This window comes from Giraffa tippelskirchi, chromosome 2, assembly GCF_054371585.1.
Source record: "Giraffa tippelskirchi isolate mGirTip1 chromosome 2, T2T-mGirTip1v1.2.pri, whole genome shotgun sequence".
NCBI classification, from domain to species: Eukaryota; Metazoa; Chordata; class Mammalia; order Artiodactyla; family Giraffidae; genus Giraffa; species Giraffa tippelskirchi.
This window is the reverse complement of record NC_137276.1, coordinates 29,392,250-29,414,813: the sequence shown is the minus strand read 5'-3', so window position 1 is coordinate 29,414,813 and position 22,564 is coordinate 29,392,250. Positions and strand designations below refer to the sequence as shown.

The 22,564-nt window shown below is 43.5% G+C and overlaps 1 protein-coding gene across 2 annotated transcripts; it reads left to right on the top strand.

The window, feature by feature from the left end:
- Positions 1–15,396: 15,396 nt before the first annotated feature.
- Positions 15,397–21,575, top strand: WNT8B (Wnt family member 8B). Of its 2 annotated transcripts, XM_081548462.1 has the most exons (6): positions 15,397–15,415; positions 16,206–16,240; positions 17,441–17,579; positions 18,442–18,567; positions 19,726–19,868; positions 20,087–21,575. In XM_081548462.1, the coding sequence occupies exons 2-6, from the start codon at positions 16,226–16,228 to the stop codon at positions 20,630–20,632; spliced, it is 969 nt and encodes a 322-aa protein (XP_081404588.1). In that variant the 5' UTR covers positions 15,397–15,415; positions 16,206–16,225; the 3' UTR covers positions 20,633–21,575. The 2 variants fall into 2 exon arrangements, with proteins under 2 accessions (XP_081404588.1, XP_081404578.1); XM_081548452.1 differs by lacking the exon at positions 15,397–15,415 and having other exon boundaries at positions 16,205–16,240.
- Positions 21,576–22,564: the final 989 nt, after the last annotated feature.

Below are 22,564 nucleotides of genomic sequence, written 5' to 3'. Positions count from 1 at the left end.
TTTTTAAGTTGGAGGAAGCTTATCTTTGAAATCCTGAATCCTTCTCTTCCCTTCAAGACTTTAAATATCTTGGGCCTTCTACTTTCTAATCCCATCCAATGACTAAATCGGAAGGAGCCCGATTTCAATTATTTTTACTTTACAATGTGTAAGAATTAGTCATGCTGGTCACTCTTGGAAAAGTCTTCATTTTAAACTTAACCCTCTCTAATTGTACAGTGAATTGTTTCTAGCTCAAATCTCCTTAGATACTATCAGCAAAGGTAGTGAAAATGTTTGGATCAATGAGATATTATTTCAGTCACCAGTAAGGCTTGCCTTCTATGTATATAATTGTGTATATGTACATATCTGTGTGTGTGCGCTGCAGGTCCGATGTTGCAGAGGCTAGAGTCACAATGAAATTTGCTCAGAAGAGCTGACCTTGGGTTTTCCCCAGCCCAACGCATCTTGTAAATTCCATGGGGTGAAACACCCGGCCGTTAGACATACATTCTAAGAGAAAGCTCTTTCACTGGTGTGTCTGCCAGCAGCTCCACTAGTCTGGACCCTCCCCTCAACCTTCTCCTCCTTTCCCCTGCACTCTCTCTGTGCCAAACCACCAGCTCCAGCTGAAGATCTGTATCTACATTCATTTACCACCACTTCTCCTCTTCCCTGGGCTTCACCCAAAGTTATTATTATCAGACTGTCTTCCTGAAGCAGGCCAACTAGGACTTCATGACCCAGAGACTCTGCGGACCTCAAAGGCCAAAGAGAAGCCAAACCTGTTACTAAAGGACTTGTGGGGAGAGTGAACCAAGGAGGGATCAGAGGGCATAGAGATGAAAGTCCTGGGCATTGAGAAGACATCAAATCCTGGAAAATTCTGTTTAGAACCTTTAAAAAAAAATTAGGTGTGTGAAAGGAGAAAAGGGAATCCTAACTTAGAGTGAAGCTATATCAACCACTGGAGTTCCAATGTATCTGGTTATACTTGCAATCAGTGAGGTTGGCCTGTAAGACTTGCTGCATGAGTCTGAGTTCTTTCCTGGGAGAGACTCTCGTCCTGAGGGGAGAGCGAGTCGTGCCCACAAACTTGGCACAGTAACAAGGTCCTGGTCATGCAAAGGGATGAGTAGGTCTGCAGGTAGCATGCTGGGTGCTCCTTCCTGGGGCTGTGCTGGTCTGTGCTGTGGGGCTGTACAGAATCAGGCATGTATCCTCACGAGGGCTGCCACACCACTCAGAGCACAAGGTGATGGGCTACAGACCTCCTCATGGGTTACACTAGTTTGGAGAAAGCCTACAAATAGGGAGAAATAAGTAAAACTAATTGGACAGTGTTTGCCCACAATTAGATATAACTAAGAGTGCCCAGGTGATGCTAGTGGTAAAGAATCCGTCTGTTGATGCAGGAGACATAAGAGGTGTGGGTTTGATCCCTGGATTGGGAAGATCCCCTGGAGGAGGGCATGACAACCCACTCCAGTGTTCTTGCCTGGAGAATCCCATGGACAGAGGAGCCCAGCGGGCTCTAGGACTCCTGAGCAACTGCGCACACATGCAGGCAGGAAGTTCCAGAAAATTGCAGGTTCCCATTCTCTATTAGTTATGTCTGCATGCATGAATGCTAAGTTGCTTCAGTCATGTCCAACTCTTTGCGACCCCACGGACTGTAGCCCGCCAGGCTCCTCTGTCCATGGGACTCTCCAGGCAAGAATACTGGAGTGGGATGCCATGCCCTCCTACAGGGGATCTTCCTGACCCCGGGATTGAATCCAAATCTCCTGAGTCTCCTGCATTGGCAGGAGGTTCTTTACCGCTAGTGCCACCTGGGAAGACCCTAGAACTTCCTAAGCGGGTAAAATAAAGTACATTTCTTCAAATAGTATCAGGTGAAGAAGGGCTTTGAAAATCTGAGTGTATGGCTCTATGGATAATAAATGTTAGGTAAGAAAAGACAAACAAAGAAACTTGGAGGCTTTCCAAGAGCTAAAAGAGAGGCTTGTGGCATTTGTATTTGGGTTGATCCAAAGTCCCTCCTGTCCTGTACCAGCTCCCTGGGAAAATTTTGCTGGTGATCAGGCTGATTCTGGAATAGCCAATTCAGCAGGCCAGATAGCTCATGAAAAAAGCTGTGTAATGTTGGAAGCTGTGGGTGTTTATGCTCTAGATTAAAGAATTTTGAATTATGGTTAGATTGTGGGCAGATTACAGCTACTGAGGTACTTCAAGTTTAGAAGGTCCCCAGAGCAGAGAAGCAATGGGGAAATTATTAAAAAATAAATAAATAAAAGGTCCACAGGGCTCTGCTTCAGCAGTTATTCACAGCCTCAGAACTGCTAATGTATCTGTATCTATGGATGGTTGCTTAACAAGAGTTGAAAAGATATTTAGTGATGGAGAAAACAGCAAGGACCTAAACTCACATTAAAGGGGAGGGGAAGGAACTTGTTAATGTTGATATTATAGGGGTTGTGGCAAAAGGTAGTGAAGACAAGACAAAAGGACACAATGTGGCCAGTCAGCCCAGATGGGAGCAAGTAAAAGCAGAGGTAGTTCCAGTGAAACATTGAGAGATCTCAGAATGAATGATGGAGAGAGAGTGGTGGGGGTGGTGGGGGGCAGGGGTGGGGTGGGGGGAAGATCTGATTGCTCTTTCAAATGTGTCCCGTTGGTAAATTAACTTGGAAGGAGAATGAAATAGCTTTAGAAGCTTGTAGGAAAAAGCATAAAGCAAAACATGAGTCACAGACTCCCTTTAGGGTTAATGACGAGAGTGTGGAGGTGGCCTGAGAATATAGAATACTAGTTATGGCATTAAAGACTTCTGTGAGTGAAAGTAGTTAGCATGTTTCCTAGAGGACAGAGGGCCCCTAGATAAAGATCCAGAATCCTTGTGGGCATATCCCACTCTCCTCAAATAAATATTTTACCCTTGGCATGGGAAAGATGGGCATCAACAGGGCAGCTGAAATTGCCAGGAAAACTGGTACCAAGAATAAACTGCAGGGAAGGAAGGAGATCCATGGTTTTCATTCTCAATGCAGTCAGACTCAGCCCCTCAAGACAGGGACCAGCAAGAACTTTGGGAACCACACAAACCTGAAGGTGCTCCATCCAGACACCAAAGAAGAGAATGTCCACCTGTTTGTTACTGTTGCAGTTGGAGCAGCCATTTTCCAGAAGATCGAGGCAATATTTGAGTCTCCCAGGCCCTCAAATTATACCTAGGCATGGGATGCTTGTCGGGACCTCCCTGTTCTCCCTGTGACCAGTGCTTCTCAAAGCGGACTCTCAGGATCATCAGCAATACAGATTCTACCCACTCTCCCATCAACACTCTACTGCCCAACAAAGAGTCTCTGGAGCTGCGGGCCTTCATGTTTAATAAACTCCCCAGAAGATTCTCATGCACTCTATGGATAATACATCTGGATTGATTTTCAAACTCTGTAATGAAGTCCATTCTCCAAATCTCTGGCACTCCAGATTATGTATATATACATGTTGTGATTTTTACATAATTATTATAAAAGATTTACAGAAGGTTGCAAAGAAATGTACAGGGAAGTTCTATGCCCTCTTTCCCCAGCCTCCCCCAGCATTAACATCTTACAAGTATAGTATGATATTCATAAAGCTTATTCAGACTTTACCAGTTTTACATACACCACAGTCAGCACTTCACTGTCCTAGACTAATGGAATACCTCTAAAAGATCACCAAAGGAAGACAGATGGGAGGAGAAAGGAGGTTGGGAAAGAATCAAGTCCTGTCCAGGTCAGGCACTATGGTGCAGCATGGCTGTGGCTTACACCATTTTCCACTGGGACTAACAGTAAATCCGGGGCAGGTCTGAGGAGATACTCTCATCAAATTCGTTGTCTTCAGGCATCTGAAGACAAGGGAAGGGCTGGAGCTTCAGTTGGAGTCTTATTGAGGAATCATCCTGCTTCTCTGGCCAAATCCAAGTCTCCGTGTCTTCGCTTTTGAGCCACTGGAAACTGTTAGCTTCCAAGGTAATAGTCTTCCCTAAAATCAGAAATTCTTCAGAGGTTTTGTAGGAGTGGAAGTAGTCCTGGGTGGGTGAATCAATAATGGCCAGAGTGCCAAGACTAAGCACACTGTTCTTATGTGGGCAAAGCACTATTTGCACAAGATTCCTAAAGGCTAATCCCAAGAAAAGTACTGAAAGAATACTACAGAGTCTAATACTTAAAAAAATTTCCCATTTCCTTGCAAAGATGGCACCCTTTGAAAGGGCCACCTTATGAAGGGGCTCCAGGCTGGGATCACTGCTTGGATTCAGCATATTGCAGGCAGATCAGGAAAACTGGGAGAGCTCAGGCCCCAGACGTTTATCTAAAGGAGTAACTATGGAGTCTTCCTAAGAGAGCATTCTCTCTAAAGGAAGGGAATTGAGAAGATCAGCTCTTAAATCTGGTCACTGGAATTTGCTAGCAAGCCCCTCAGTTTCAGTGCAGTGAAGGAAGTTGGAGGGTGACCAGGAGGAGGTTATAAGCAAAAACAAAAGAACAGTTTCATGAAACCCTGTAAGACTTGTACACAAACAGCAGTTTTGATACGAAGTGGAAAAGTAAAACTCTAAAAGGGGTTAAAAGATATTTGCCTTGACATTTAAAAAATACACTTTTAAAAGGAGAAGTTTTAGGTTTACAGAAAATCAGAGCAGAGAGTACAGAATCCACATCTATCTGCTTCCCTTCTCCCCTGCACAGTTCTCCCAATTATTAATATCTTACATTAGTGTGGTACATTTGTTTGTCCCTGCTTTTTCATCTGTTGAGCCCAATGGGAGCAGGAACAGTACCCCAAAATGTACCCAGGAGACGTGGTGGTAGATGAAGCAGAGCCTGGCAGATATGGGTGCTTGGTGGGCATGAAGGCAAAGAAAGAGTTAGAGCAATGGAATAATAGAAAACCAGCAGAGACAAGGTGATAGTTAACTGAACCTTTTATGACTGTGGGCAAAGCACCCCTAAAACCTCCAAGAAATACCAAGAAATTTTCGGGGATCTGGAGTCCTCAATTAGCATGTGGGAATAAGAGCAAGAGAAATATGAGTTGCAGAAAAGCACAGCAGTAAGGGAGTACATGCTCCAGAAATCAGACCGACCAGGTTCCAATTCTGTCTTTACCATTTAACTAGCTGTGTGACCCTGGCTAACACTCTGTTTCTGTGACTGTAAAACGGAAGATACACTAGCTTCTACCTCATATAATTGTTGTAATAATTATGTGAGCTTAAAACATGTAAAGCACTAAAAAGAGTATTTTGTGTGCATAGAATAAACACCCAATAAGTCGTGCAGTAACTACTCCATGGGGTTGTTATAAAAAAATTGAAAATGATGATACAGGTAGAGCACCCAAAAGAGTTCCTTATGTATCTAATAAATTCTAATTATTACTTGTGTGATAAAAATTAAACTTTATATGGGATAGTATATATACTGGAGGAATAACCAAAGGAGAGGAAACAACTGTAAAATTTTTATTTGGCAGCGTAAAAGCAAAACTAACTACAGTTATTTATGTAAATTGCTTGCTACTTATGCCTAATTGCTATGAAGCACAATAACAATTATACACAGCATTAAGTGTGTCAGATTAACGTTGCTAAAAGTTCTGATTATAACATCAGCCTCTGTGTACATATGCTCAGTGTTCATTGATGCTCTTGTGGAATGATCTGCTAATGTACCATGCTCATCTGCTCACCATGCTAGAAAATTAGTGGGAGCACAGGCTTGTCACAAACTTCTTTCTCATATCCCCCCAAATCTTTTTTCAGTCCTTTTTATGCTAGAATTTTCTGTTGATTCTGATGATCCTCTCATTATTTTTGCAAAATATTTTAATTTATTTTTATTGGGTACTTGCTATGTTCAAGGTACTATATTAGGAGCTGGAGGGGATACAATGATAACAAAGACAGCCTCTACTTCAAGTTGAGTATAAGGGAATAAAGGAAAACCTTTATATGAGGCAGAAAAAAGTTGCTGTGAGTCTTCAAGAAACTGGTTGTGGCTTTTGAGTTAGATACTAATTTAAGAATAAGTAAGATTTTTTACATATTCAGTTCAGTTCAGTTCAGTCGCTCAATCATGTCTGACTCTTTGCGATCCCATGGACTGCAGCATGCCAGGCCTCCCTGTCTATCACCAACTCCTGGAGTTTACTCAAACTCATGTCCATTGAGTGAGTGATGCCATCCAACCATCTCATCTTCTGTCGGCACCTTCTCCTCCCGCCTTCAATCTTTCAGCATCAGGGTCTTTTCAAATGAGTCAATCTTTGCAACAGGTGGTCAAAGTATTGGAGTTTCAGCTTCAACATCAGTCCTTCCAATGAATACTCAGGACTGATTTCCTTTAGGATGGACTGGTTGGATCTCCTTGCAGTCCAAGGGACTCTCAAGAGTCTTCTCCAACACCACAGTTCAAAAGCATCGATTCTTCGGCTCTCAGCTTTCTTTATAGTCCAACTCTCACATTCATACATGACTACTGGAAAAACCATAGCTTTGACTAGACGGACCTTTGTTGGCAAAGTAATGTCTCTGCTTTTTAATATGCTGTCTAGGTTGGTCATAAGTTTTCTTCCAAGGAGCAAGCGTCTTTTAATTTCATGGCTGCAGTCACCATCTGCAGTGATTCTGGAGCACCCCCAAAATAAAGTCTGTCACTGTTTACACTATTTCCCCATCTATTTGCCATGAAGTGATGGCACCAGATGCCATGATCTTAGTTTTCTGAATGTTGAGCTTTAAGCCAACTTTTTCACTCTCCTCTTTCACTTTCATCAAGAGGCTCTTTCGTTCTTCTTCGCTTTCTGCCATAAGGGTGGTGTCATCTGCATATCATTGGAGAAGGAAATGGCAACCCACTCCAGTATCCTTGCCTGGAGAATCCCAGGGACAAGGGAGCCTGCTAGGCTGCAGTCTATGGGGTTGCACAGAGTCAGACAAGACTGAAGGGACTTAGCAGCAGCAGCAGCATCTGCATATCTGAGGTTATTGGTATTTCTCCCAGCAATCTTGATTCCACCTTGTGCTTCATCCAGCCCAGCGTTTCTCATGATGTACTCTGCATATAAGTTAAATAAGCAAAGAGAAAATATACAGCCTTGATGTACTCCTTTCCCGATTTGGAACCAGTCTGTTGTTCCATGTACAGTTCTAACTGTTGCTTTCTGACCTGCACACAGATTTCTCAAGAGGCAGGTCAGGTGGTCTGGTATTCCCATCTCTTGAAGAATTTTCCAGTTTGTTGTGATCCACACAGTTAAAGGCTTTGGCATAGTCAATAAAGCAGAAGTATATGTTTTTCTGGAATTCTCTTGCTTTTTTTGCTGATCCAGCAGATTTTGGCAACTTGATCTCTGGTTCCTCTGCCTTTTCTAAATCCAGCTTGAACATCTGGAAGTTCATGGTTCACGTACTGTTGAAGCCTGGCTTGGAGAATTTTGAGCATTACTTTACTAGCCTGTGAGATGAGTACAATTGTGCAGTAGTTAGAACATTCTTTGGCATTACTTTCTTTGGGATTGGAATGAAAACTGACCTTTTCCAGTCCTGTGGTCACTATTAAGTTTTCCAAATTTGCTGACATATTGAGTGCAGCACTTTCACAACATCATCTTTTAGGATTTGAAATAGCTCAACTGGAATTCCATCACCTCCTCTAGCTTTGTTTGTAGTGATGCTTCCTAAGGCCCACTTGACTTTGCATTCCAGGATGTCTGGCTCTAGGTGAGTGATCACACCACTGTGATTATCTGGGTCATGAAGATCTTTTTTGTATATTTCTTCTGTGTATTCTTGCTACCTCTTCTTACTATCTTCTGCCTCTGTTAGATCCATACCATTTCTGTCCTTTATTGTGCCCATCTTTGCTTGAAAAGTTTTTTGGTATCTCTAATTTTCTTGAAGAGATCTCTAGTCTTTCCCATTCTATTGTTTTCCTCTATTTCTTTGCACTGATCACAGAGGAAGGCTTTCTTATCTCTCCTTGCTATTCTTTTTTACATATTAATTGAGATATAATTCATGCATTATAAAATTTACCCTCTTAAAGTGTACACATCAATGGGTTTCAGGATATTAAAAGATCTGTACAACCCTCACCACAATCTATTTTAGAACATTTTCACCACCTTAAAAAGAAATCCCTTATCCATTAGAAGCCACATCCCATTCTTCCACCCCTTAGTCCTTGGCAACTACTAATCTACTTTTGGTTTCTATGGAATTGCTTGTTCTGGACATTTGCATAAAAAGAATCATATAACATATGGCCTTTTGTGTCTGAGTTTCATTTAGAATGATATTTTCAAGGTTCATTCATGTTGTAGCATTAGTAGTCCATTCCTTTTTATGGCCAAATAATATTCCATTGTATGAATAGACCACAGTTTATTTATTCATCCATTCATAACTTGATAGACATTTGGGTTGTTTTCACTTTTTGGCCATCATGAATAATGCTGCTATGAACACTCATGCATTACAAGTTTTTGTTGGACACATGCTTTTACTTCTCTTGAGTAAATGCCTAGGAGTGGAATTGCTGGGTCATATAGTAACTCTGTTTAACCTTTTGAAGAATTGTCAGACTATTCTCCAAAGTAGTTACACTATTTTGTAATCCCACCAGCAATGTATGAAGGTTTTGATTTCTCCACATTCTTGACAATACTTCTTATAGTTTTTTTAATTTTTTAGTTTAGTGGGTGTGAATTCTTGTTGTGTTTTTTATTTGTATTTTCATGATAACTAACAATGTGGCTTCCCTGGTGGCTCAGTAGTAAAGAATCTGCCTGCAGTGCAGGAGCCACAGAAGATCCCTGGGTTGGGAAGATCCCCTGGAGGAGGGCATGGCACCCACTCCAGTACTCTTGCCTGGAGAACCCCATGAACAGACTATAGTTCATAGGGTCGCAAAGAGTCGGACACAACTGAAGTGACTTAGGACGCATGCAATGATGTTTGGCATCTTACGTAGTTAGTGGCCATTTGCACACCTTCTTTGGAGAAATTTTTATTCAGATCCTCTGTCCATTTTATTTTTCTTTCAATTGATTTTTGTCAGAGTATACCTGCTCTACAATGTTGTGTTAGTTTCCAGTGTAGAGCAAAGTGAATCAGCTATGTGTATACATACAACTCTTTTTTTTTGGATTTCCTTACCATTTAGGTCCCCACAGAGCATTGAGTAGAGTTCCTTGTGCTATACAGTAGGTCCTTTGCTCATTTTCAAATTAAGCTATTTGCCTTTTCACTCTTTAGTTGAAGCACTCTTTATATGTTCTGGTAGTGTCTAACCAGATATATGACTTGCAGACATTTTCTTCCATTCTATGGGGTGTCTTTTTACTTTCTTGATGGTGTCTTTTGAAGCATAAGAATTTTTAATTTTGATGAAGTCTAATTTATCTATGTTTTCTTTGGTGACATGTGCTTTTGGTATATCTAAGAAACCATTGCCTGATTCCAGGTCATGAAAAATTAAAACTGTGTTTTTGTCTAAGAGTTTTGTAGTTTTAGCTCTCACACTTAGATCTATAATTCATTTTTAGTTAATTTTTATGTGGTGTGAGGTAGAGATCCAACCTCATTCTTTTGTATGTGGATATACAGTTGTCCCAGCACTATTGGCTGACAATACTAAGAATAGGTAAGATTAACGGAACAGCATAATCAAAGGAATAGAGGCATGAATGCATGGATTTCCAAGAATAGCAACTGGTTAGGGCTGACTAGGGGCTTCCTGTTGGCTCAGACGGTAAAGAACCTGCCTGCAAAGCAGGAGACTTGGGTTTGATCCCTGAGTTGGGAAGATCCTCTGGAGGAGGGCATGGCAACCCACTCCAGTATTCTTGCCTGGAGAATCCCATGGACAGAGGAGCCTGGTGGGCTACAGTCCATGGGGTCACAAAGAGTCGGACAGAACTGAGCAACTAAGCACAGCAGAGGCCTGACTAGAGGACTAGACAAGTAGTGGTGTTTAATGGGAAATGAGGCTGGAAAGGGATGTAGGGTCAGATTATGGAGGGCCTGAAGTGGCCAGAGTTGGAGAACTACAAAAGACTCGAGTAGGATGACATTGGAATCAGGCTTTCAGAAGACTGATCTAGCTCAGACCGTTCCTGACAGGAATTGGATAAAAACTGTTAAGTAGAGAGATTAATCAGCAGAGTTCTACAGTGGTTTAGGTCGGGGGCCACAACTCATGCTGCAACAGTGAGAGTCACTGAGACAACGAGAAAGAAAAGAGGGAACTTGTATGTGTAAAATATCACAAAGGTAAGATACACTCGGGTTTTAATAACTGGTTGGGTGCTGAGAATGGATTGAGAGAGACTGGGTAGTGGGGGTGGGGGAGTAGGAAACAGTGAAGTCAGGAGAAGTGGCTAGTTGGCAGGGAATATGAGTTAACTTTTAAATATTCTGTTCTCCATTGTTTACTGGCTATTTCTCTTTCTTTTGGGATTTGTTGTTCATATCCTTTTTTTAAAAAAATGTTCGTTCTTGTTAATATGTAAGAGCTCTTCATGTGTCATATATTGTAAGCATTTCCCCCAATTTGTCATATGTCCTATACAAGTAATATCTCATCTGACCCTCTCAATAGCTTCTTAAGTTGCCACATCATCCCCCCATCAGTTATAGTTGAGGTTAACTGAGCACAGACTAGTCTCTTTCCCAGGGTCACACAGTTAGCAAGTAGCAGAGCTGGGACACTGACCCTCTGGCTCTAGAACTTCTTCTCTCAGCTTTTCTGTCTAATAAGGCAAATTTAGTAATAGTTTCCTAGAGAATAACTTAAAATGAATTTTAAAGAAAATAGGATATATTTAAATCTTTTATAGTATTTTCTTTGCACACACCAACTTAATTGCATGTATTTGTGTTTCTCTTTTCTTGATGGCTCTAGCTAGAGATTTGCTCTCTTATTATCTTTCAAAGACAGCCCTATACAACTACTGTTTTTCTGGCTTCTAATTCTTTAACTTTTGCTCTTATCTTATAGTTCCCTATTTTTCTTACGTTCACTTTGCTGATTTCAAGAACACATAGCAAATTTTTTTTAACTCTTAAAAAAAGTGCTTAGAGTTTTTCTCTTAATATAATAGTGACTTTTAACCAGCATGAGAATGGGGATGCAGGCTAATTATAATCTCCAGGAGGACTTTTTCATAGATAATCTACTATTCTCTTGTCCCTTGCACCAACTGCCCATGCCCCCCCCAACCTATGAGGAATATACTATTTTGAGAATGCTTTCTAATAGCAGTGTGTTTCCCCTGTAAGAAAAAAACTCAAGTTTTAACCACATCCCATGAGTCTTCATATGATATTCTCATTGTTAATATTTAAATAGGCATTGAAGTTATTTGGAAGGTGTGCTTTTTCATATTAAATGGTAAAAATTAAAAAAATAAACATACTGTCATCACAGTCTGAAGCAGTCCCAGCAGAGAAGTCTAGCATTTGTCTGAAAACATAGTTCTGGATCTCAAGATGGAAGTCAGGGTTGGAGGTAAAGATTTGGGAGATATTGCATATTCACGGTGGTAAGACCTTGCGCATGAATGAAGGATTCTCTCCTTTCCCCGTCTCTCTAGATTGCTGTTCCTTCTGAGTTTCCTCAGATGATACTTCTTCCTGCTCCCACCCCTAAATGTGAGTTCCTTTGTTCTTTCATTCAACAAATATTTATTAAATGGTTACTATCCTCAGGCACTGTTCAAGGCATTGATAATATTTGGTGAACAAAACAGACCAAAAGAAAAAAACAAGGGGAAAAAAAACCCTTGCCTAATGAAGCTTACAATTTAGTGGAAGGAAAATATACAAATAAAGATGTAAAACATGGCATTTAGATGATGAAAAGTGCCATGGAGAAAAATGGAGCTGAGAGAGGGAGTGGAAGAAGTTGCAATTTTTAAATAGATGACCCAGGAAAGCCTCAGGGAAGATGACACATTTGATTAAAAGGCCGGTGCAAGTGAAGGAACAAGCTATATGGTTATATGGGAAAAGCATTCCAGACAGAAAAGATAGCCCATGCAATAGCCCAGAGGCTGGAGAGTACCTGGTGTGCTAGAGAAACAAGAGGACCAGTCTGGCTAGAGCAGATTAAGTGAGGGGAGAGTAGCAGATTAGGCCGTAGGCATAACTGGGTACCTGATTGCATAGGATCTCACAAACCACAATGAGAATTTGGCTATCATTCTATGTGAGATTTAAGAATCAAAACAAGACACTAGAGGATTTTGAGCAGAGTGGCAAAAATTTGATTTATATTTTAAATGGATCACCTTTTAAAGGGATCAATCATTTTGAGCATAGATTGTGGGAAGATTAAGGGTAGAACCAAGGGGTTCAGTTAGCAGGCTATAACAACAGTCCAGGCAAGAGATAATGACAGCTTGGACCAGGGTAATAGCAGTGAAGGTGTTGGGAACTGGTTAGAGTCTGGATATATTTTTAACTGGAGCTGGCAGGAGTTGATGACAGACTGAACACAGGATCTGAGAGAAAGGAAGGAGTTAAAGATGACATCCAGCAGCTGGAAGAAAGAACTGTCCTTTCCTTAGATGAGGAATACAATGGGAGGAACAGGTTTGAAATGGTGACAGCGAAGATCAAAACTGTTTGGACATGTTAAGTTTGAGCTGCCTATTAAAGCCTGAAGTGATGTCAAGAATACAGTTGGGGGAATTCCTGTGGTCCAGTGGTTAGCTCTCTGAGTTTCCACTGCAGGGGTCCCAGGTCCAGTCCCTGGTCAGGGAAGTAAGGTCCTGTAAGCCATGCAGCGTGGCCAAAACATAAATAAATAAATAAATTATGCCTCAAACCCTAGTTCCTTTATATATATATCGCTTCCCTGGTGGCTCAGTCGGTAAAGAATCTGCCTGCCACGTGGGAGACCCAGGTTCAATCCCTGGGTCAGCTGGAGAAGAGAATGGCAACCCACTCCAGGTTTCTTGCCTGGAGAATTCCATGGACAGAGAAGCCTGTCAGGTTGTATTCCATGGGGTCACAAAGAGTCAGACACAACTGAGTTTTATATATTATATATATTTATGCAAGGCTGGAGTTTAACAAAAGGTCAGAGAAGAGCTGGGAGGGTCCAGAAAGACACAAACCCTTTGACACCAGCCTGGGTCGTGTCATCAGCAACTATGTAAAGGGAATGGGAAGCTTACACCTCCATGTAGTAGTAGTATGCTGCTTGAACCACATTCTGTAGAGCCGTCTCCATCTTCCACTGTCTGTTAGCATCTTTCCTTTAATCATATTACTGTCCCTAGGTGGCACACATATACACTTAAGTCCTTCCTCTTTGGCTCTCCTCACATTATACACTCACTATGCCTTCTATAATCCATATTCTTTGTCACTCCCTAAAAGGACATATAAGACTGCAAACTTAATCAATAAATGTGTGGGTTCTGACTGATCCACCCACCAGCCCTTCTCATCTCTCTCCCTCTCCTCGGGCTTCCCTATTCCCTGACACAACAATATTGGAATTAGGCCAGTTGAAAACACCACAATGATCTCTAAGGGTTCCAATGAAAACAAGAATCACTCACTTTAAATCAAAAGCTATAAATTATTAAGTTTAGTGAGGAAGTTAGGCTTCTTTCCCAAACATGGTGAATGCAAAGGAAAAGTTCTTAAGGAAATTTAAAGTGCTGCTCCAGTGAACACAAGAATGATAAGTGAGAGGCTCTTCCTTGGTGGCTCAGTGGTAAAGAATCTGCCTGCCAATCAATGCAGGAGACAGATTCGATCACTGATCCGGGAAGATCCCACATGCTATGGAGTAACTAAGCCTGTGCACCACAACTACTGAGCCTGTGCTCTAGAACCTGGAAGCCACAACTACTGAACCCATGTGTTGCAACTACTGAGGTCCACACGCACCTTAGAGACTATGCTCCTCAGCAGGAGAAGCCACAGCAATGAGAAGCCTGCACCCAGCAACAAGAGAATGGCCCCTGCTCTCTGCAACTAGAGAAAAGCCTGCACAGCAATGAGGACCCAACACAACCAAAAAAAAAAGAATGATAAATGAAACAGTCTATATGGAGACAGTATTAGTATTAGTGGTCTGGCTAGAAGATCAAACCAGTCACAATATTCTCTTAAGCCAAAGCCTAACCCAAAGCAAGAACCTAACTTTTTAATTCTGTGAAGCCTGAGAGAGGTCAGGAAGCTGCAAAAGAGAAGTTTGAAGCTATCAGAGGTTGGTTTGTGATACTTACAGAAAAGAAGCCATCTCCATAATATCAAAATGCAAGGGCAGACAGCAAATGCTGATGGAAATCTGCAGCAAATTATCCAGATTCCAGATCTAGTCAAAATAATTAATGAAGGAGGCTAAATTAAACAACAGATTTTCAATGTAGATGAAACAGCCTTCTACTGAAAGAAGATGCCATCTAGGACTTTCATAGCTAGAGAGAAAAAGTCAATGTCCAGTTTCAGAACTTCAAAAGACAGGCTGACTCGTTAGGGACTAAGGCAGCTTGCGATATAGACTTAAGTCAACGTTCATTTACCCTTTTGAAATTAAGAATTATGCTAATTCTGCTCTATAAATGAAACAACAAAGCCTGGATTACAGCACATCTGTTTACAACATGGTTTACTGAATATTTTAAGCCCAATGTTGAGAACTACTGCTCAGAAAAAAAGATTCTGTTCAAAATATGACTGCTTACTGACAATACACCTGAGAACTCTGATGGAGATGTACAGTAAGATTAATGCTATTTTTCATGCCTGCTAACACAACATTCATTCTGCAGCCCATGAATCCAGGAATAATTTTGACTTTCAAGTACTATTATTTAAGAGATACATTTTATAAGACTATAACTGCCATGAATGAGTCCTCTGTACAAAGTTAATTGAGAGCCTTCTGAAAAGGCTGCACCATTCTAGATAACTAAGAACATTTAGGATTCATGGGAAGATGTCAAAACATCAAGTTTAACAGGGGTTTGGAAGAATTTGATTCCAATCCTCATGGATGACTTTGTGAAGTTCAAGATTTCACTGGAGGAAATAACTGCAGGTGGAAAGAGAACTAGAATTAGAAGCAGAGTCTGAAATGTGACTGAATTGCTACAATTTCATAATAAAACTTGAATGGATGAGAAGTTGCTTCTTATGGATGAGCAAAGAAAATGGTTTCTTGAGATGAACTCTACCCATGGTGAAGAGGCTATAAAGATTGTTGAAATGACAACAAAGGATTTAGAATATTACATAAACTTAGTTGATAAAGCAGTGGCACTATTTGAGAGGATTGACTCCAATTTTGAAAGAAGTTCTACTCTGGGCAAAATGCTATCAAACAGCACTGCATACTACAGAGGAATCATTCATGAAAGGAAGAACCAACCAATACGGCAAAATTTATTGTCTTATTTTAAGAAACTGCCATATCTACTCCAGCCTTCAGCAACCATCACCCCGGTCAGTCAGCAGACATCAACATCAACACAAGACCCTCTACCAGCGAAAAGATTATGACTCAGGAAGCCTCAGGTGATGGTTAGCACTTTCAACAATAAGCTATTCTTTTTTTAGAACTTCCCTGGTGGTCCAGTGGTTAAGAATCCGCCTGCAGAGGACTTGGGTTCAATCTCTGCTTGGGGAAGATTCATATGCCATGGGGCAACTAAGCCTGGACACCATAACTACTAAGTCAGCACTTTAGAGCCTGTGCTCTGCAACAAGAGAAGCGGTGGCAATGAGAAGCCCATACACCACAGTGAAGAGTAGCCCCTCCCCCCACAACTAGAGAAAGTCCGCATGCAGCAACGAAGACCCAGCACAGCCAAAGATAAATAAATAAATGTCAAGGTTGTAAAATCCATTAAAAAATAAAGTATTTTAAAATTAGGGTACATATATTGTATTTTTTTAAGACGATGCTATTGTACACTTAATAGACAACAGTATAGTGTGAACATAGCTTTTATATGTACTGGAAAACCAAAAAATTCATGTGATTGGCTTTATGGCAATATTTGCTTTATTGCAGTGGTCTGAAACCAAACCAGGAATGTCACTGAGGTATGCCTATATATTTGCTGAAGTAATTCTTAAAACTCTAGGCATCAGAAATGAGTCAGTGTATCTCTATTGTGCTCTGTGGTTTTTCTCTCTTCTAGGTCAGTGAACAATTTCCTGATGACTGGTCCAAAGGTAAGAAAAAAATTCCTTTGATTTATTTGGACTTCACTTAGCTTCTTGACTGAAAACTATACATGTCAATTTCTTTTCATTATATCCACATCTTTTATTATCCTGTGTATCTTTTAGGCAGAAAAACTGTGGCACAGACAGGGATACACCCCAAATCACACAGCAAACTAATGTCAGAGCCTGGACAAGAACTCAGGAATATTGACTCTGAATTTATGGCCAGAATAAAAGTTTTCTTTCGTAGTGTCAGGCTATAGTCAGCCATCCTTCTCAGGGCGGGGTGGGCAGGCCGTCCTCCAGCTTTAAAATGCTGGCAGTCTACTACATGACCTCTAAGAATATTTCCAGATACAAAATGTTCTCTTCATAGGATGAAAACAGTTGAAAATTCATGAATCACGTAACCGAGTCTCGTTTTGAAGTGACAGAGTACAGTGAATAGAGGTAGTGAGGTCTAGAGTCTAATGAAACACCAGTTTCATTCCTGCTTCCACCATTTGCTAGTGGTGGGACCTTGAGCAAATTGTTTTACATCACCTCTCCGAGTCTTAGGTTTCTATTCTATAAAATGGTACCAATTTCACAAGGTTATTTGTGAAATCACATGAGACGGCATATTGAAAGTGCTTCAGTTCAGTCACTCAGCCATGTCTGACTCTTTGCGACCCCATGAACCACAAACATGCCAGGCCTTCCTGTCCATCACCAACTGCCAAAGTTTACCCAAACTCATGTCCATTGAGTTGGTGATGCCATCTAACCATCTCATCCTCTGTCGGCCCCTTCTTCTCCTGCCTTCAATCTTTCCCAACATCAGGGTCTTTTCAAATGAGTCAGCTCTTTGCATCAGGTGGCCAAAATATTGGAGTTTCAGCTTCAACATCTGTCCTTCCAATGAACACCCAGGACTGATCTCCTTTAGGATGGACTGGTTGGATCTCCTTGCAGTCCAAGGGACTCTCAAGAGTCTTCTCCAACACCACAGTTCAAAAGCATCAATTCTTCTGCACTCAGCTTTCTTTATAGTCCAACTCTTATATCCATACATGACTACTGGAAAAACCTTGTAAGTGTTTACTCTGTCATTAATTTGGAGGAGTGGCAAAGTGTGCAGGAAAAGACGTGCCTGGACACTTTAAGGCAAACACCTACTAAGTTCAGCTGCTGTGAGTCTGAAGTTTGACTCCTGTGTCCCTGCAGGCTTACCTGATCTACTCCAGCAGCGTGGCAGCTGGTGCCCAGAGTGGAATTGAAGAATGCAAATACCAGTTTGCTTGGGACCGCTGGAACTGCCCTGAGAGAGCCCTGCAGCTGTCCAGCCATGGCGGCCTTCGCAGTGGTAAGGAAAGCTTCAGCCACAGGTCCCTGGACCCCTTGGCCACAGGTTAGAGCTCCACTCTCCAGGGATGGAACTCAGCCTCCTCTCTATCTTTGTTCCTCAGCTGGTCTCTGCTCTCAGGTCATCTCCCTCTCCAGTATCTTCTGTTTTTTGCTCCAGCTCCTCTTTTTCTTTACCGACACCCTCTCTACTCAACAAATGGCCCTTGCCTCATCCCCAATCCTATACCATCTGCAGCCGCCTAGCTTCCTCAAAATATAAATAGGTAGGTAGGTAGAGGTCATATATTTTCATGCCTGTTAGCCTCCTCCTTTAGCAGGCTCAGTAGAGAGGTACAGGGCAAGTGGGAACTGACTTGGAGACCAGATTCCCATACAGAAGATTAAAAAGTGGCCATACCAGGAAATGATTCAGGACTAGCTAGCACCTCTCAGAAGCCTCTCAGACTTCGATGTTTCAAGAGAAAGTGGGGATGGGTTCTTTACAACCTGACCTTCAGATTCTTCCCCATTTCTTTCTTGGTCTCTTTCCCACCTAAATGCCACCCATATCAACAATACTCTAACCACTCAGTCGTAAAACGTGTAACCTGAAAAGATAGGAAGAGAGAAGAGCTGAGCTGAGACCAGGACTGGAGCAGATCCTGGAACAGAGTAAGGTACATTATAAAGGTGGTAAGATATTGAGTTGGCCAAACAGTTTGCTGGGGTTTTCCATAAGATCCTGTGGAAAAACCTGAACTAACTTTTTGGCCAACCCAATAGAATGGAGCAGAGTGAGGAGGGTATAATGATGGTATTAAAGGTATGTCTTTGGGCTGTAACTCCTCCCTCTAACTCACTCAATTTTTGGTTCCTGTCAGCTAATCGGGAGACAGCATTTGTACATGCCATCAGTTCTGCCGGGGTCATGTACACTCTGACTAGAAACTGCAGCCTTGGAGATTTTGACAACTGTGGCTGTGATGACTCCCGCAATGGGCAACTGGGTAAGTAGTGAACTTGGGGGTGGGTAGGGCAGCCCAATGAAGTTCACTCAGGCAGTGAAAAGCTTGGCAGGTACTTGGTGGAGTGAAGAAGGTTTGTAGTCTTCTAAATCTGAGGAAAATCAAGGTGGACCACTTTGAGCCCAAGCACTACAGTGACAAACAAGGATATAGGTAGCTGGGAGCCCTTCTCTCACTGGGTGGTTCCCTTAATTTAAATACAATAGCGATAAAGGAAAAACATTCCCTTCAGATTCTAACCTATTACTGTCTCAACCATGGGGGGGGGGGGCCCTTCCACACTGCCTAATGAAGGAAATCTATACAGGTCCTCCCCACCGTTCTATACAGAATAAAGAACTTTCTCCCTGGAAGAAAGGAAGGGACATTAAGATTGATTACGTTCAGCTCCCAGCCGATCCGTCTCCGGCCAATCTCAGGAATTCCTTGCCTAACTAACTAACTAACTTCCTAGCTAACTAATCAAAAATAATCATGAGGAAAAACAGACCCCCCTCAAAATAATGTATCTACACACATACATGTTTTCTATATATACCTACTCTCTTTTTGATTTAGTGCAGCAGCCCACTAATCTGACTTGCTGCCCCTTCTCGCCTCATTAAAGGTGATCTGTTTCTGTAAAGTGCCGGTTGTTGTTTTTTTTTTCCTCGAACATCACCTTCTCTAACTCCCTTACCTTACACCTATCCCTATCTCATTTCCCGTTTACCTCCACTGTCCTCTGCAATCCTCTGCCCTCCACCTCAACTGCCAACTGCTGTTCCGTATTATCTCAATTGGCCTCTCTCCCTCTCAATGTCTGCGCTTTCCTCACCTTTTCCACACCATTTTGTGCCTTGCGGACATCAGTCTCTGGCAGAGCATGTGTACACTCTGCCTGAAGGCCAGAAACATAGCCTGGTGAGCAGGCACCTGCCTCCCCTGGTAGCTACTTATGTCATGGAGTCCTGAGCAGGGGATGGGCTGAATCTAGGAGTACAAAGGTGTCAAAAATAAATCTGGGGTGAAACTAATCTGGAGCGAGGGCACTCACCTCACCTGAATCCTTCCCTAATCCCCCTAACCCACTTAGAACCACCACCCCAGGAGGCTCCCTGCGGCCTGCTCAACGGCCTTTCTTCCCACCACTTTTTCCAGGGGGCCAAGGCTGGCTGTGGGGAGGCTGCAGCGACAACGTGGGCTTCGGAGAGGCAATATCCAAGCAGTTCGTCGATGCCCTGGAGACAGGACAGGATGCTCGGGCAGCCATGAACCTGCACAACAACGAGGCCGGCCGCAAGGTGAGTCCTGCAGCCCCTGGAATCAGGCACCTGGCTCCATCCACTACCAGGCCTAGGTGCAGATAGCCCTAGGCTTGTCAAGTCTTTTATCTGACTGGGCAAACGTGGTACCGAGCCGGGTGGCCAAGTAGACTTGCAGGAAGCCTCGCAACTCGCCAGAGGGCGAGACTCCCCAGGGGCGCAATCCCTGGCCTGCTCACTCCTAGCTCTCTCCCCAGGCGGTGAAGGGCACCATGAAACGCACGTGTAAGTGCCACGGGGTGTCTGGCAGCTGCACCACGCAGACCTGCTGGCTGCAGCTGCCGGAGTTCCGAGAGGTGGGCGCGCACCTGAAAGAGAAGTACCACGCAGCTCTCAAGGTGGACCTGCTACAGGGTGCAGGCAACAGCGCGGCGGGCCGCGGCGCCATCGCTGACACCTTTCGCTCCATCTCCACGCGGGAGCTGGTGCACCTGGAGGACTCCCCGGACTACTGCCTGGAGAACAAGACCCTAGGGCTGCTGGGCACCGAAGGCAGAGAGTGCCTGCGGCGTGGCCGGGCCTTGGGCCGCTGGGAGCGCCGCAGCTGCCGTCGTCTCTGCGGGGACTGCGGGCTGGCGGTGGAGGAGCGCCGCGCCGAGACCGTGTCCAGTTGCAATTGCAAGTTTCACTGGTGCTGCGCGGTCCGCTGCGAGCAGTGCCGCCGGCGGGTCACCAAGTACTTCTGCAGCCGCGCGGATCGGCCACGGAGGGGCGCAGCGCACGAAGCCGGGAGAAAACCCTAAGCGACTCCTCTCCCCTCTCGTTTCCCCGTTGGTCCTTGGCTTTTTTTAGAGACCCCAGTAGTGAGGAATCTAGGGAATAGGGACCCCACACTACCAAGGCCAGGGATCCCGAGGGGGAGAGCTGCTGCATTCTCTTCCAGAGCTCGCCACTTTCCAACCTGTTTCCACAGTTCCTCTGCTGTCGGCATCGTCCGCCCACCACACTGAGACCTGACAGCGATCTGTTCTGAGACTCTGAGCTATTGATCTTTCCAGGACTACGAAGAGAATGGGCGTTCCTTCTCCCGGTCCTACCTGCCCTAATGCCTGACCTAGCCTGTGGAACTTAGGAACTGGAAGAAACCTTCTGAGAGATGCAGGGCCCAGAGAAAGCATGGCTTTTTTTTACCCATCTTCCCCCCCTCTACCCTACTCCCCAGTTTTCTGCTGTCAGCTCTCTGCCACAGCCACACCTTCCTTGGGCAGAAGCCCTCCTGTGCTTCTGATACCCTAACTGCTGGCATAGTCTCCCCAAGAATCTCTACTTTCCCTCCCCTTATCCTTTCTTCTTTCTCTGAAAGAGATACTGAGGAAACTGACCCAAGAAAAAGCATGTCTTTAGGGGTTGGTTCCTAGAGGTGGAAGTTGAAGATGGAGGAAGTGGGAACGCTTGAGTGCTGATGATGAAAACCAAGGGTGCCACTCACCCCTGTCATGTCTCTAATGGACTTTGCCAGTGGGGCAACGACCTTCCTAGATAATCATCCAAGGTGCCCCAGACACATACCCACAACATCCAGGAAAGAGGTAAGGGGGGAGTGCCAGTTATTTCCTACCCTTTCAAATAAGCTTCTCCGTGCTCCTAACCTACATTCTCCTAGCAACCAACTTTACCTCTTCTCTTCCCCAAAGGATCTTATTTCCCTGAGCCAAGACTGAGATAAATAAAGCTAATTTCCCTTCAGACCCTGGTTTGTACCTCTGAAGACAGGTCATGAGGAATGAGAAGCTGGGATCCCTCCTTTTCACTAACCTGATTTTCAAACAGGCAGGATTCAGGCACTGGATACTTTCCTTCAATATGTAAACTTCCTGCAATGAAACTGTTAATAGGAAGTTCAGTACCTTGAACCTTAATTTATTGCAGTTACTGTGACATCTGTCTTTTTTCCCAGGTATTGAACTTATTCTTGGGGCTATGGGGAGGAGTGTATGGAAGATATAACCCCTAGGCCCTCTCCTCACTCCCACCTTGCCTGGATACTATCCTCCTGTGGGCCTCACTTCCCTGATGGCCTAAATAGTTATCCTGGCCTGACTGAGGTTCATCTGCCAAGTGTTAGGAAATCATGCCCATAAATCTTCCACTGACACATTGACTCAGTGGCTAAGACCTTGCTACTTGTGGTGCTTGAATATTCTGATTCTCTTCTCAGAAGGAAGCAGTACAGCAGGGACTTGCTGATGGAATAGGGCTCGGGAAGGGAAGAACTAACTCCTGACAGACCCTCTGCAGCCCAAGGAGCCTCCCAGTCATCTCCCTTCCCTAGGCTGGTCCTGGATCTGGGTGCCAGGCAACCCTCTGGAGTAGAATGGGTCAAATGCTAGAAGACTTCATCTCATCTCTTGTAGAGGAGAGCACAGGGGAAGAGTAGCTCCAAGTGGGTAAAATGGGAGGAGGCTCTAAGGGTCGATCAGTGAGAGCAGAATGGCTCCTATACTCCAAACTGAGACAACAGCAAGGGAAGACCTCAAATCCCTGGCCTCATCCCTACACGTCTTCTGGTCCCATTAACACCTACTGAGGAGAGAGGCTCACCTTCCCTCCTTACAGGGTCCATGCTGCCCTTCATGGTATTGGAGTGCTTCACTTCCAGTTCTATCAGCAAAGGGCTTTTGCTCTTTTCCTCAGCTTTGATCTGGGCCTTATGGATCTCCCAACTAGCCCTTTGT

What these genes read in the sequence shown, in the direction of transcription:
- WNT8B (XM_081548462.1), top strand. An exon ending in CCATGGCGGCCTTCGCAGTG is followed by an intron (nt 17,580 to 18,441) that starts GTAAGGAAAGCT and finishes GGTTCCTGTCAG; the next exon opens with CTAATCGGGAGACAGCATTT. An exon ending in ACAACGAGGCCGGCCGCAAG is followed by an intron (nt 19,869 to 20,086) that starts GTGAGTCCTGCA and finishes CTCTCTCCCCAG; the next exon opens with GCGGTGAAGGGCACCATGAA.